Source organism: Spermophilus citellus (genome assembly GCF_964194105.1).
Source record: "Spermophilus citellus genome assembly, chromosome: 11".
NCBI lineage: Eukaryota > Metazoa > Chordata > Mammalia > Rodentia > Sciuridae > Spermophilus > Spermophilus citellus.
The window spans coordinates 79702573-79716584 of NC_138192.1; the positions used below are offsets into that span (position 1 = coordinate 79702573).

At 40.5% G+C, this 14012-nt stretch overlaps 1 protein-coding gene across 2 annotated transcripts; it reads right to left on the reverse strand.

Annotated features, from left to right (window-relative positions):
* Positions 1 to 324: 324 nt before the first annotated feature.
* Positions 325 to 3087, reverse strand: LOC308631294 (uncharacterized protein). Of its 2 annotated transcripts, XR_014018161.1 has the most exons (3): positions 2417 to 3087; positions 2022 to 2231; positions 325 to 1889 (listed from the first exon to the last, which is right to left on the reverse strand). XR_014018161.1 is itself a non-coding variant. In XM_081262365.1 (2 exons), the coding sequence occupies exons 1-2, from the start codon at positions 2661 to 2663 to the stop codon at positions 1860 to 1862; spliced, it is 672 nt and encodes a 223-aa protein (XP_081118491.1). In that variant the 5' UTR covers positions 2664 to 3087; the 3' UTR covers positions 325 to 1859. The 2 variants fall into 2 exon arrangements, 1 of the variants encoding a protein (XP_081118491.1); XM_081262365.1 differs by having other exon boundaries at positions 2022 to 3087.
* Between the last annotated feature and the right edge of the window lie 10925 nt (positions 3088 to 14012).

A 14012-nucleotide genomic window follows, 5' to 3' on the forward strand; every position in this document is an offset into this window, starting at 1 on the left:
ATTGTCATATTCAAATTGATTTCAATAGCATTTCGTATGATTAAAAAAAAAAGTGTGACCAGGATCAATGCCAAGTTTTAGAAAGAGAAATGGACTTGGATTGTGTTTTAGTCCAACAAGGCACATGTTCAAATTTATTCCATGTATATCAAAAGATGATCAATATAAAATATTTATCAGCTTTTTAATACAGAAAGTCAACAGAACAAACTCCAATAATTTTTTATCATACAGATGATTAAACTAAACATTTGCAACACTTACAAGAAAGCCACTAATTAAAACATAAAAACTTCAAAGTTTAAAAAGTAGTTGGAAAAAATACTTCTGCTACTTAGACAGAATATAATTATGTAATTACTTAGACATTTTAATGTTCACAGATTTCAGTAGCATAATGTGTCTACAAACTTCTCACTTTTTCAAGTCCCTCAAACATATTAAGGGTTGAGAATATTCTTATATTTTCTTAATAATACTTTGAAGGCTAGTCACCATCTTAACAGAACTGTTTATTATGATTTTAAAAATATCTGATGATTGCATTCTGATAGGATGGAAAACAGTTTCTGAATTTTTAACTTTTTGGAAGGAGGAGGAATGATGTGAGAAAAGTACTTTACAATATGTTCTCATATTCATTTAATATATATAAATTTCCAAGTTGCTTTACAAAAATGTTTGACCTCACAATTTTATATAGACTGCATTTTCAGGCTTAGAAATCCTCTTCTTTGTTTTAAACTCCTGGAATGGGGTAATATTAATCTTATTTAAAATTTTAAAAAAGACTTCAGCAATCATATGTGTAGCTGAAGAGGTAAAAACAATGATTATGTTTTGTGAAACTTTTTTATAAAAATGTTTTTTATAAAATCTTTTGAAAGACAGATGAACTTCAATCTGAAATGTGAACATTGAACAAAATAATACAAGTACAAAGTTTCCTTGTGAACTTCATAAATCAATGAAGAAATGTTTATCATAAATTTTTAAATGCAAAACTTTTAGGCTGAACTACTGAGGAAATCCTAGGTAGTAAAAATTTTTGTTTCTGTACTACCATAAACATACTTGCCCTGCATTTTCAAAGGCAATGCTGACCTACCACATTCACAATTGCTGTCCGCAGGGACTGGCTCAAAAACGAGGAGTCCTGAGTGTCATCTGTCCCGTCCCTGGGGACAGGCACATTGGGTCAAAATGGAGTTTTATTATTTATATCCATTCTTTTTAATTCTGTTTTTATTAGCTCTCAAAGCCTTTGATAGCAAATATCAAACCACTTTTAAGTTGACTTGTTTGCTTTTTTAACCCTGCTGTTCCAGCCTATTTCAAATTCAATGTACTTTGCAAATAAAACATTGTCATTTAAAAATTGTTAATCACCTTTCTCATATAACTTATAACTAAAGAAGTTGAAAACATGAGGTATAATTTGTACTGTAAATCATATTTATTTCATGCCTCAAGTATTAAGTAAACATTGTTCATCAAGAGACCCTCGGAGGCTCCATTTGCCCTTGAACATTAACCTTGCTACCTTAAAACCAAACGCCCTTGACATTTGGAAAATTAAAAATGCAAGATGCCCTCGCCTAAGTCACCTATGCAAGCTTCTAAAAGAAACTGGAGGAGTGTATAGTACATGGTAACTTTAACTTACCTCTTCTAGGCTTTAAGTAACCGATTGACTTACAAAGTTTACTTTATGGCAAAATGTGTCTAAGTCTTAAAACCTTGCTTAAAACAAACTTAAAATCTTAGACACTCCTAAGGAGAAATGATGCCACGAAACACGTCACTGCCCACTTATTTCCCATTTCACTAGTTGCAATTAACCCAGCGATACGGACTCTTCAGAGGGTAGAGTTGGCACCGTTCTGGAACTGCAAAACAAGACGTGGCATGTTGATTTTTTTTCTAGCTAAAAAGCACCCATCTTTCTTTGCGCGCCGTAACCAACATTTTACTCCCTGGAAGACGAATATTTTTCAGACCTCGCTCCCCTCTTTACAAACCTGTGCGGGGCTTTCGAGGGAAGGGGGAGACAAGACTTGAGTGGGAGCTGCTTTTCTTGAGCAAAGCAAAGGCGGTCTGCAAAGGCGCAATTCGAGGAGCCACTTCCTGCTGATTCCGGAGTCCACTTGGAGCTGCGTGGAGAGGAAGCCCGACTTCTTTTCCCGGAGGATTTTCACGAGGGGCTCGGAGGAGACCCTCAGGCTTGGGCCCTGGCAGAGGAGGAGTTGGGTCTCGATTCTCGCCCGCGCCGGCGCGCCTCTGCAACCACCCGGAGCCGCGCGCGGGGATTCGAGCCCTAGGCGGGCGGCCCAGCGGGACAGGGAGGCGGGGAGAGGTCCCCAGGGTAGTGGGGCACTTTGAAACCGGGAACGGGGCTGGGCAGGGAAGAACTCACTCCCAGAGCGGTGGTGTCTACGCGGGAACGCACTTGAACCCGCGATTGGGAGGATGGCCCACCGCAATCCGAGCGTACCCGTGCCCAGGGCAGAGCTAGACGTAGGCCTCGCTAGTTCTTCGAGCTTTCGGGGCGGGGCGGCCAGTCCACGGGCGCTTGCCTGGGAGGGGGGCAGTGCGTCCTCTGGGGATTTAGCATCGCGTGGGGGAGGGGGGGAGGACAGCGTATCTCTATCCTGGGCTCCCATTCTGAAAGCGGGAACCGATGGCTGCCTACGGCAAAGCTAGACTTAACACTTCATTTTCTTCCAATTTGCAGAAAATGTCACAGGAGTGGGGGTACCTCTCACTGTAAATGTGATTTCGTGGGGGCGAGGGCTAGGCGTGCGCGGCTTCGGGCGGCGTGGGCGCCCTGGCGGGGATTTCCGGTCTCGCAGCGCGCCCTAGTGGACACCCTTTCCCTCGCCGCCTCCCCCCCCAGACGCTCGCGCGGTCTCCCTGCGCTCATTACAATCTGCAATATATTATTTCTTCCAAAGTATTGACAATGTGTGAGACTCCGGTAACCCCGGAGCTCTTGTCTGTAATCAGCACATTTATTCACATTTAGTGGGAAAAATCCGAATTAAATCCCCGTGACCCTGATTGGGTTACAGTGTCATTTTCCCTGGATCCTCTTTTAAATCCACTCCACACTGCTTCTCTGTCTATTACATGCTAATTTAATTTTACTGTGGACGATATTTTCAGCATTTGCTGAGGACAGTAAATTTTGTAGTTTATGTTATTTCACTTTTTATGACTTTTTAACACTTAATAAAATTTTATTAGAGCACTTTTGTGTTTACAAGGCCACAAAACTCTTGGCAGGTTGTCAGAAGTCCTTTTTATTATGATCCTACTGATATACTGCGAGTAATGAAATAATCATGTCCAGAAATGTATCAAAGGCCAGAGGGATTATCCCACTTAATAGCTCCACAGATGCGCCCAGAAGAATGCGGACACGGGGCTGAGAGGCTGCGGGAGGAAGGAGGCAGCCCCACTCCTTTCTTTACCATTTCAGTTGCTTTCCTAAAAAGCTACATTCAGGGTCATGTGACTTTCAGCGGTCTCAATAAAAAAAAAAAGAATTTATTCTATTGCAAAATGTGCTTTTCTTTTTATTCTCCTTGTGTGGGCATTTAAGGCTCTTCTCGTGGCAGTGGGGCTGGCTCAGCATATCCGTGTCAGTCACTTTCCTCTCATTTCTAAGTGTAGTTTTGTGCCATTTAAACAGCCGATGGTGACATTGGTGTTGAACAGTGCCGGCTTCTACAACCCACGACTGAAGGCATTGGGAGGGACCCAGGAGGGCACAAAGTGTTTTAAGGTCCTTCCCTCTCACCAAGACAACTCCTCTTGCAGTTGTTTTTTGTTTTCCTTTAGTTTTGCAAAACAGAGGAAGGACTTGAGGACTCTGTTTTCTGCCTTGTACCAGAAAGCCAGAGCATGGTGCTTTCATTCATTTTTATTTTCTTATTTTTTGATTGAGAAGGACTGAGATATTGCTCCTTTTATTTCTTTACAAATTTTTTCTTTTCTTTTAAATAGATGCATGATCACTTAACACACTGGTGCTGCAAAAGGAGGCCATTGTACTTCCTGTAAGGTGGGTGGCTTTGTTTTATAATTAAATTTTCTGTCTCTTGCTTCATATTTCTCTTTCTCTGTTATTTCCTAAATAGTGTGCCAAAGTGATAAAAGAGATGAGGAATGGATTCATAAACGGAGTGATTTTGAAATGACTATTATTATGTCCATAACACGTGTTCTTTTAAACTTTGGCTTTGAAGGACTTTGGCAGTGTTTTTCATAAGTGTGTGTGTGTGTGTGTGTGTGTGTGTGTGTGTATGTGTGTGTGTGTGTGTGTGTGTGTGTGTGTGAAGTTCTAACACATCACACTGGGATTTTGTAATTTGTCATTGTTTAGCACAGCTCCCAGGAAGCATGCGCCTCTTGCAGGATTGCCTCTAGCATACACATGTGTGGACTCTCCTGTGTAAGACTGCTGATGAGGGCTCTTTGATTTCAACTTCATGGAAGCAATTTTTGCTTTTTGTGTGTCATTTGCTAACCATGAATAAAACTTAGCACCTGGTCTAGTACAGTGCTGTGTGCCGGTGGTGGTCTAGGTTCTGTAAAGAGCATAAGGAAGGACTGCACCCATCTTTTTAAAAAATTTATGTGCTGCAACTATTTCGGCAGCCATTTTTCTCTTTTTATGATGTTTTCCCTTTGCAAATAGGAGGCAGTTTTTCTTTTTTTTTTCTTTCAAATTTTTTCTCTGACAGTGGAAGAACTAGGAAAGGAGGTAATGTTAGGCTCTGAGTCAGCATTCTTCCTCCATTCAGTTATTACTGACAGTTTGTGTTCTTTGCTTTGTACTGCAAGAGACAGAGAGAGGGGTTCAGATTGTAGCCCTCCAAATTTCACAGTGTTTTATGTAAGAGGATTTATGCTCAAGTGCAGAAATCAAGAGAGCCTATTAATTTGCATTCTGGTAAGAAAGTGACAGTTCAATTTTATAAATAATCTGTGTCTAGGACAATTTAAGTAATACTTCAAAGCCCACAACTGCTTTCAGGTTAAAAAAAATCTGGTTTATTAGATTATGAAGTAAACTTCCCATAAAGCAGTTATTTTTAATGAATGGAAGTTCTAGTAATTTTTATTTTTTAATAAGAGTGTAATTGGCTTAAATACAGTAACTGATGACATAGTTTTCTCAGTGAAGGGCCTAACTTGTATCCACAGGGACACTTCAGTCTTCCTCAAGTTTTCAGTGCTGAAATGAAGGGAAAGAATAAGCCCCAATCATACCACCCAGGATAAAGAGGAGTAAGGAGCCAAACTAGAGGCATGAAAGGGTCCCTTATAATACCAGGTGCTGTCAGAGAGTGGAAAGCATGAGGTCGCCAGGCCCTAGAACCACTTTGGTACATTTTGATCCAATTCTCCTGCATATTACTTATGTGGCCTTGGGCAAGTTATTTAACCTATTGTGCTTAGTTTCTTCATTCATCAAATGGGGATAATGCCATCAGCCCCCTCCTAGTTTTGTTGAAGGGTAAGGGTTAATTCCTATGGAATGCCTCAAACAGATCCTGAATGCTTCTTAAACCCCAGGAAGATGGACATACCTGTCACCCAGCACAGTGTCTGGCACAGGGTAAGTCAATAGCTATTTGTCAGATGTGTGCTGAATGCTATTGCATAACCTGCCCTAGTTGGTTCAGGTATGGCTCATAGACCACTACTTAAGGCAGCATCTGTCTCTGGCTTGGACTTGACTTTACTGGGAACACTCCGCTCTCCAGGAGAGGTTGTGTCCAACTGCTATTTTGCATTTTTTTAAATGGGTTTCTGTGTTGTCTCCTCAATTAGCAATTAAGTTACAAAGTTTTTGAGGAGAAAGCTTAAATTTTTTTTTTTGAGTCTCCATACCACTCAGCACAATGTTTTGCACAGAAGTAACAGATAATAAAATAATCTAATCTACTTCACATTTCAAAGCACTATGTATTATAATCTGTTGTTCATTACACAGTAGTTTCAGGTACTCTGCTAAATTCTTGTCATACTTTGTTTGACTTCATCCTCACACAGATCATACAGGTAGTTACCACAATTCCTATTTTACAAGTAAAGGATATGATGTTCTGAGAAGTCAAGTGACTTTCACAAGGTCACTCAGCTAGTATATAATATATTGGGAGTTTAACCCAGGTCTATGGAAATGTAGAATCTATGCAGTTAACACCACTCCCACTGTGTTTGGCTTTCTAGAGCTCCTAATCAATTTGGCCATTCATAGTTATTCTGAAAACCATGATGAAAATGGACAGGATGAAGGCTGGGACCCACGTCTATTATCCCTGAATCATCTCGAATCTTGAGCAGTGATTGGAATCCTGGACCTAGGGGGATGAGACACAGGCCTGCCTCACAGGGCCTTGCTTGTCCTCAGCTCATTACACTGCAAATAGATGTTTGGAAAGGGCTAGAGGAGAAGCCAGAGGTACCCCCTACCCCTGCCACCCCACTTTGGAAAAACATGATTTAGCTGAATTTACTTCCAGTAGTTTTAAGCCGCCCAGTGAACAGACATAGATGACTACTAAAGACTAGAAAATCAGAACTCAGATAGTGGGTAGCAGAGCAGTTTTCAAAATTTTAACCAAAAATTCCTTAGGAACTTTAAAGACAGTCATTCTCCCAAGATACTCAGTGGGTCTTCTGACCATTTCAGGGTACGGAAAGCAGTGTGGGACAAAAAGGAAGGTTTTGATGCTCCTGGGAGGCTGTGTAGTGAGTAAGCTTAGTACAGCAGAGTGCTCCACTCAAACTACATGGCTCATCCTGCACCTGAGACCTAAATGTACACAGATCTGCCAAAGAGGAAACCAAGGAGCCAATTAGCTTTCCTACAGAATGTTCAATACCCCCTTACTAAAAAATCCATCCAGAGGTAAATTAAATGGACCATGAAAGGATGAGGCAAGGATGGATTTCTGGCAAATTGTGTTTTCTTCCAGGGAAGAAGGGCTCTGTCTAGGTGGAGTGAGACTCCACCACGGTCAAAGCAGAATTAAGCTTTGACTCATGGCTTTGGGATTGTTAGTGCTGGGAGAGAGGAAGGAAAACAGGAGGAAATGAAGGCTCCTTCTCAAGAATTCTTGATTCCACAGAACCCAGTCTCACTGTATTAATCTGGAGCAACAGATTCTAAGGCAGGAACCCAGGTCAATACCAGGCTTGGTAGCCTTGCTGGGAAAGAGGGCAGGTTTACCAGTTCTCTGACACATGTGCCTGTAGGCACTGAATTCAACCTGTCTCATCTGCATTTTCCTTTTTGAGAGAAAAAAGTAACTAGATCTTTAACTCACACTTATGGGGTCGAGGAATTAGGGATATATTTACTATTAGTTTTGAGTTCTTCACCATGAAGTCTGAATACTTTTTTTTAAACAATGAGTAACTTATGGTCTTTATGAATAATTGAAAAGAATAAGAGAAAATTAAAAATGCAACATCAGCTGCTAAATTCAATCCCACCAAAATAAAACTGTAGTGTTATATATACTAAAACTGTGGTTAGAAATCTCTAGAAAGAATGTTGAGGCAATGGATGCTGAACCAATATTGCAGCAGATATCATTTTAAGAGCCACTGAAAACTTTTAAGGATCTTGAGCCACTTTCTTCAAATTTGACTTTGCCTTTCTTTCTGCATCTGTGAATTTGCCAAGTTAAAGTTTATTGCCATGAGAGGTTTTGAATGATAGTGCATCCCTTTGGAAAAAGTCTGAGTACATTTTGATTATTTGATAGAAATAATGCATGCTTTTTTCTTTTTACACATCTTTCAAACCGACCTGCTCTGATATAAATAAGATCTTTAAAAATATATATTCACCCTTTTTAGGCTAAGATGAAACATTCTTTTCCATGAAAGTCATGCATATGATTGCTGAAAGGACATTATGAATGAAATGGTACCTCGACTCTAATCTAGGAAGCCAGCCTGCATATTGGACCTTATTCCTAAAAGTTTCAGAATCTAGAATAAATTCAATGATGAGCAAGGCCAAAATGCAAAACCTAGCCAATAAAGCATAAGCCCAGGCTGGCTCCCAGGACAGGAAGCCACTGGAATCTGGTTGCTAGGAGACAGTTGTCTTTCCCTGGCAGCAGGAAGATGTCCTTGAGCATGGCTTCCCCTATGGTTGGCTTTGGACAAGCCATGAATCAGACTGTCCTCGTTAGTGCTGTCTTCTAAGCAGGGGCCAGCAGCCCATAGTACAGTGCCACCGAGGGGACGTTGCTGGGTCCTATTCCTTTGGAAACATTTCTTAGGATGTATTCTTTGGAAATCAATAAGCATTTGATATGTCTACTCTGAGTTATGAGAATATGGAAAAATAGCTTCCTGTATGGTGCTTACACCTGTAAAAATGTTACAAAATAAAATCACACACTAAATTATATGAAAGAGGCTACAAAGGCTATAGAAGATTTTTTTTAAAGGGGAATAAGATAATTAGCTAAGACAATTAGAAGAGATTTCCTAGGGGAGAGGATGCTGGAGATGTTGGATTCACCTGGGAAAGGGTGACTGGCAGGGGAATAGCACCTCTGCTGAGGGGACTTTCTCAGAGGGCCCTGGGGGAAGTGAACTCTACTTTCTTGCTTGCAAATCCTCCCAGCACTTAGTTCAGTGCCTGGCTAAGAGTATATGCTCTGTGTGCAATGGCTGGAGGAATGAAGGGGTTGGAAGGAACTCGGAGGTGATTGTCAGGGGTTTGGGTAGCCCTTGTTGCCAGTTTAAAAAAGTGAAGTGAAGGCTGGCCTCATCATATCAGAGTGTCTATATCAGAAAATGGTGAGAAAAGAGATGGGCCAGGCAAGGTATAGCCCAGTGATAGAGACTTTCAAAAACCAAATAGAAAATGGCTTTAAAAATGAGGGAGCTACTGCAAGATTTCTGCCTGGGAGAGATTAAAGTTTTATGGTTGACAAATGCTCTTTCAAATGCGTCATCTCTTAATATGTGCAGTTTATTATGTGTCAATTATAACTCCATAAAACTGTTGAAAATACATGATCCCATTAGATGTTCAATATTTGGTGAAATGGACCTTGTCATTATTTCATTTTTACAGATGGGGAAACTGAGACCCAAAGAGGTTCATGGCTTGCCTGAGTTCACATGTTTCAGATGACAAGCCAAGACTTCCAGGTTGTCTGCCTCCACAAACCTCATTTTCTCCTTCCTGGGAGCAACCCTCTAGAGGGACTTGAGACACTTCCAGCCTTTGATTGGGGAGGGCATCTGGGAAGCCACAGCTTATGTCTCTGTCTGTGGGGATGGACAAGGAAGATGAGAAAGAAGTTTTCCCTTCTTCTCCCTTGCTTACTGTGCTCTTCATTCTTTCTTTTCCCCTGTCAGTGTCTCAGACTTTGAGTGTCATTCCTGCTAAGCATGTGTGTGCAGGCTCCTTGGCTTCCCCAGCTCCTCTAGGGCCAGCTTTGGGGCACTGCTTCCTATTAGGATAGGAAAGGCAGCACCTTCTGGATCTGAAACATCTGTGGCTCTTCTTTGAAAAACTCTAATATGGAAGGAGAACACAAAGAATGAGATTGGTGTCCCATAAAATATTACAAAGATTTGGATAATACATGGAAATGTTGCATTTAAACATGTATTTAAAAGCTACCCTAATGGTCTTCCAGACCTGGTTTCAAACACACTCACCCGACTCTCATGTATGTGAATAAAATAATCACTTTAGATTTTTGACTTTAATATTAAATGGCCTCAGAGCCGGAATAATGCTGTGGGCTTTGGAGGCAGATGACTATAAAAATTAAATCCATATGCCAGCACTTATTAGATGTGACTAGTACTAGGCATTACTTAACCTCTTTGATCCTCAGTTTCCTCATCTGCTAAATGAGGATGAGTCCTTTAACAGGTTTGTTGTAACAATTAAATAACCAATTGAATGTAAGGCATTGAGACAGTTCTAAGCATCCTTGAGCTCTCACGTGTGAATGGTGGCTACCGGCATACCTGAACTACTCTGTCCTATTTTGTGACAATAAGAACAGCTTGCTTTCTTTAACTATTGGAGTTCCCCAAGGCTGAAGCTTATATTAATAATTCTTCAACTTCAAAAATAATTGTTTTTTTCTCCCATAACAATTCCATCAACAGACACCCCCCCACACACACACACACACCCTGCCCAACTGGCCAACTTTTTTCCCTACCAATGAGTGCATATAAAGCTATTTAGAGAATGACACAGAAGGATTTCTGGAAATGTTTATAAGTGAACTTCCACTACATCCAGAGTATGTCTCCCTCCACTGATTCCAGGGAAGAGTCCTTGTTCCATGTGGGTTGGCATGTGGTGTGGTAAGTAGGAGGGGCATGGCACAGTGGTTCTGTGGGGTTAGAGACTACTATCCCATCATTGATTATATTTGGATTTTTTTTTTTTATTATACTGCAAAGCCGCATGCTGGAGAAGAAAAATCTAGTTAACCACTTCTTTTATGGAAAACATCTAGTTTGGCAGGAGTTTTTTCACTTAATCCCTCCCCTCGCCTTCTCAATAGCCTGGCTAGATTTAACTCATTCCCAGCTGACCAGCTCTACCTGGCAGAGGTTTGGTAACAGAGTCCCTGCTCAAATACTCCCTTTTGTCCCCCAAAGACTCTGCCAACTGCTCTGGAGAGAGCAGATTGACAATCTCTTGTCCCTACTCCATTCATTTTGACTGGTTCTAACAGTTGTTTCACTGTTTTGCATCATGGGTATTGAGAAGCTGTAGAACATTGATATTAAGTAGCTGAATTAATGCCAAATGGGACTAGAATTAAAGCAAACAAACAGCAAGGAGGTCAAGCAGCCTGCCAGAGGAAAAGACAGTTTGGGCCAGCAAGATATCTTCCCAAGAGGCATTCTACAAAGAACTGGAAATATGATCTCTTCTTTAGGGGGGAAATATATATATGTTGAATTATATATATTTATATGCATTGCCTTTAATCTTTTAGTATAGTTTGAAGTTTAGTATAATATAGGTTTTTTTTTAACATTTTAGACCTATGTTTTCCTTTATTACAGAGAATCATCTTCCAGATTCTGCTAAGAACTGGTATTAACAATAATTTTGAACAGATCCACATCCTGGAAAATGTCACTTAGCATCAGAGATTCTTTATCTGAGGTTCAGATCACCAGGCCAGCACCTATTTTCAGGCCCATGTTGAATCTGGTTATCACCACCAAGTTTGTCCCAAACATCTCTTCTCAGAATCAGGTTCTTTACTTCTAATATGATCGGCCGAAGGGCTCAACCCAAATGACTATCCGACTAGACCACCAGACCTATGTCTGAGAAACACCTTTTTTCCCCAGTACACATTTTTCGGCCCTCCATCCTTCCATCCATATACACATCACTTCAAAAAATACCCTCACCCAGGTTGCACACTCTGAAAGGTGGGTATCCTACCTGTCTTCCTAACTACTTGATCTGGAAAATTTCATCCAGCCCTGGCATAGAGTAATCATTGAAGGAATTCTTCAATAATTGAATGAACAGTTATGAAATGCCTACTGTGCATGGGGACAGGGGACACTGAAAGGACAGAGCACAGCTCTAGCAGCCTTGATGTTCACAGCTGTTTTCCAGGATGGTTCTGTACCCATTAGAAAAAAAAATAGATTTCAAGGCTGCTAATGCCCTTTTTATATCCAATTGACAGGCTGTTTCAGTAATTGACAGTGGCATGCACTAAAACAGATGCCCACTTCTGAAAGAAACAAGGAAAAAAAAAACATAAACAAAAAAACTCCCCAGCTTCTCATCAGACCGATTCTGATAATTTCTTCCTGAAGCGCTCACCACCTCCAGCCGCTAATGGTTCTAAGAGACTTTGGGGACACCGATCTTAATGCGCTGTTTCCTACAGGTCTTGTTAGTTCTTAAAACCATCTGTAAGAAGTTATTGTATTTGGCTTTCTTAAGCCATATTTTTCAAGCACAACATTCAATTAGTGCCTGTTAAGATGTTTTGAGCACGCTGGCCGCTTCTCTCACCCCTGCTGTTTCTTCCTGGTCAGCATATTTTCTGGAATTGTGTCCGGGAAAGGGCATCAGATGCTTCTGTTTGGAGAGTTGCTATGTGTGTCTGCAGAAGCAAAGTCTGGGTGGCAACTGAAGAGACCAGACTGTCAGACCAGCTGTGCAGAAAGGGCTCAGTGTTCACAGCAGTTTCTTTGAGAGGCTTCTAGTTTCCGTGAATATTAAAACTGTTCTGAGAAAATGCTTGGACATTATTTGGAAAAAGCTGAGACCTCGAAGTGGGTTTGGAATTAATGTCTATGGGACACTAGAGCCCCAGAGAAGAATGTCACCAGAAGGAATCAATTTGAAATATTAAGTCTAAGCATCTTTGTGGAAACTCCATAAAAAGGAGTTCACCTGAAAGGGCATAATTTCAGTTACTCTCAGAGACGGTATGAAAATTGCAAAATAGTTCATGCTACTGAAAAATTCACCAATATTCACTGAAAGAACAAATATGTTGAAGGTGGTGCTATTATTTTGTAATTCTTTAATACCATAAAATTAAAATTTCAAATGTTTTACAAAGTAAGACATTTTTACCATGTTTTCCTGAAATTCTTCATTGATATTTTGATTAGAATGGCTGGATATTTGTTTCAGCTTATTTATCACAAATGCACGTCAAATCTGGTTATGCAAGAGAAAAGTACTTCAAGGCAATATGGAATCTTTGAAAATGAGAAAAATGAAGAAATATGTCTAGATAGAATAAGAAATGTTATATAACCTACTAGAAGAACTTACACATTGTTTTCCAGATCACATATTTAAGGAACAAAAAGCTTCAAGCTGGTTATTGCTTTAATGACCATTAAAACAAATTTCTTTTATCTTTGAATTTTAATATACTCCTCTAAGGTAATCTTTAATTAAGGAAGAAGTATAATAAGGATAACATAGAGTTAGCCAAATTATTAAGTCTCCTATTCCACAGTAAGGTAGTTTCTACTGGAGTCCTGTTTGCTTCAATAATCTAAACATTTAAATATATTAAAGGCTTCAGGGACAGATTAACAGATCAGCATTTGGCACTGGGTGTCAAAACATTTCCTGCTGGTTCTTTAGCCACTAACAGGTTTTTGTTTGGGAGGAAAGGGGGAGAGGAAAGGGGAGGGAAGGGGGAAAAGAGGTTGAGTTGACCAACTCTTGACATCTGAAATCTTTATCAGTCACAGCCACTTAGCAACTTTTTCAGTTCCTGTTGATGATTCGTGGTATTGTTGTTTATCTGTGTATCATTCACTTGGCTGTTTAGATGCAGAGGTCTCAGGACCATCTGCAGTCTCACTGGGTAGTTATAGCAGCCCAGGCTGGACATCTGGCTGTCAGTTACAATTGCATCCCTGCTCCCAAAGTTGTTCTAGGATACTCCTGGTTCCCTTTGAAGGTGCTACTGTGATGCAGCGTGGCCTGAGGCCATTGCTGTGAGGGACTGAGTCGATTCCGGCGCTTTGGTCTAGCTGGACACAAGATTTATGAAATGGAGGGGGGTATCCATTTTGCTGGAATGGTGGCTGTTTTCGTCTGTATTAGGTTTAATGATACAGCACTTTCCTCTGCAGCCTGCACAACTCAACTCTTTGAACACAGAGAGAAATAGTGCATCCGAAAATTATTTTCATGGCGTTGCCATGTTTACTGTTTCCTGTTGTCTTTGCCTGAAAGTGTTTTAACAAAAATTAGGGTTGAGCATAAAAACATTTGAGCCAGGGGATGAAAGGAGTTGTTATTATGTCCCCTTCCAGGTTATTGTGGTTGCCTTTGATTTAAGCACTATCGACTAAGGACAGGATATCACACCAATTAAAAACATGAAACTTAATTTTTGGACTAAACAGTCACGTAATCCTTCTTCTGGTATCTGGTTGAGGGCTTCTGACATGACATTTATTTCTCAGCCACAATCTTAAAT

Coding starts and splice junctions, on each gene's coding strand:
- LOC308631294 (XM_081262365.1), bottom strand. CDS start 2,663: ATGGGAGCCCAGGATAGAGATACGCTGTCCTCCCCCCCTCCCCCACGC. Junction 1,890..2,021: donor CCCTCGAAAGCCCCGCACAG/GTTTGTAAAGAG, acceptor CTTGTTTTGCAG/TTCCAGAACGGTGCCAACTC.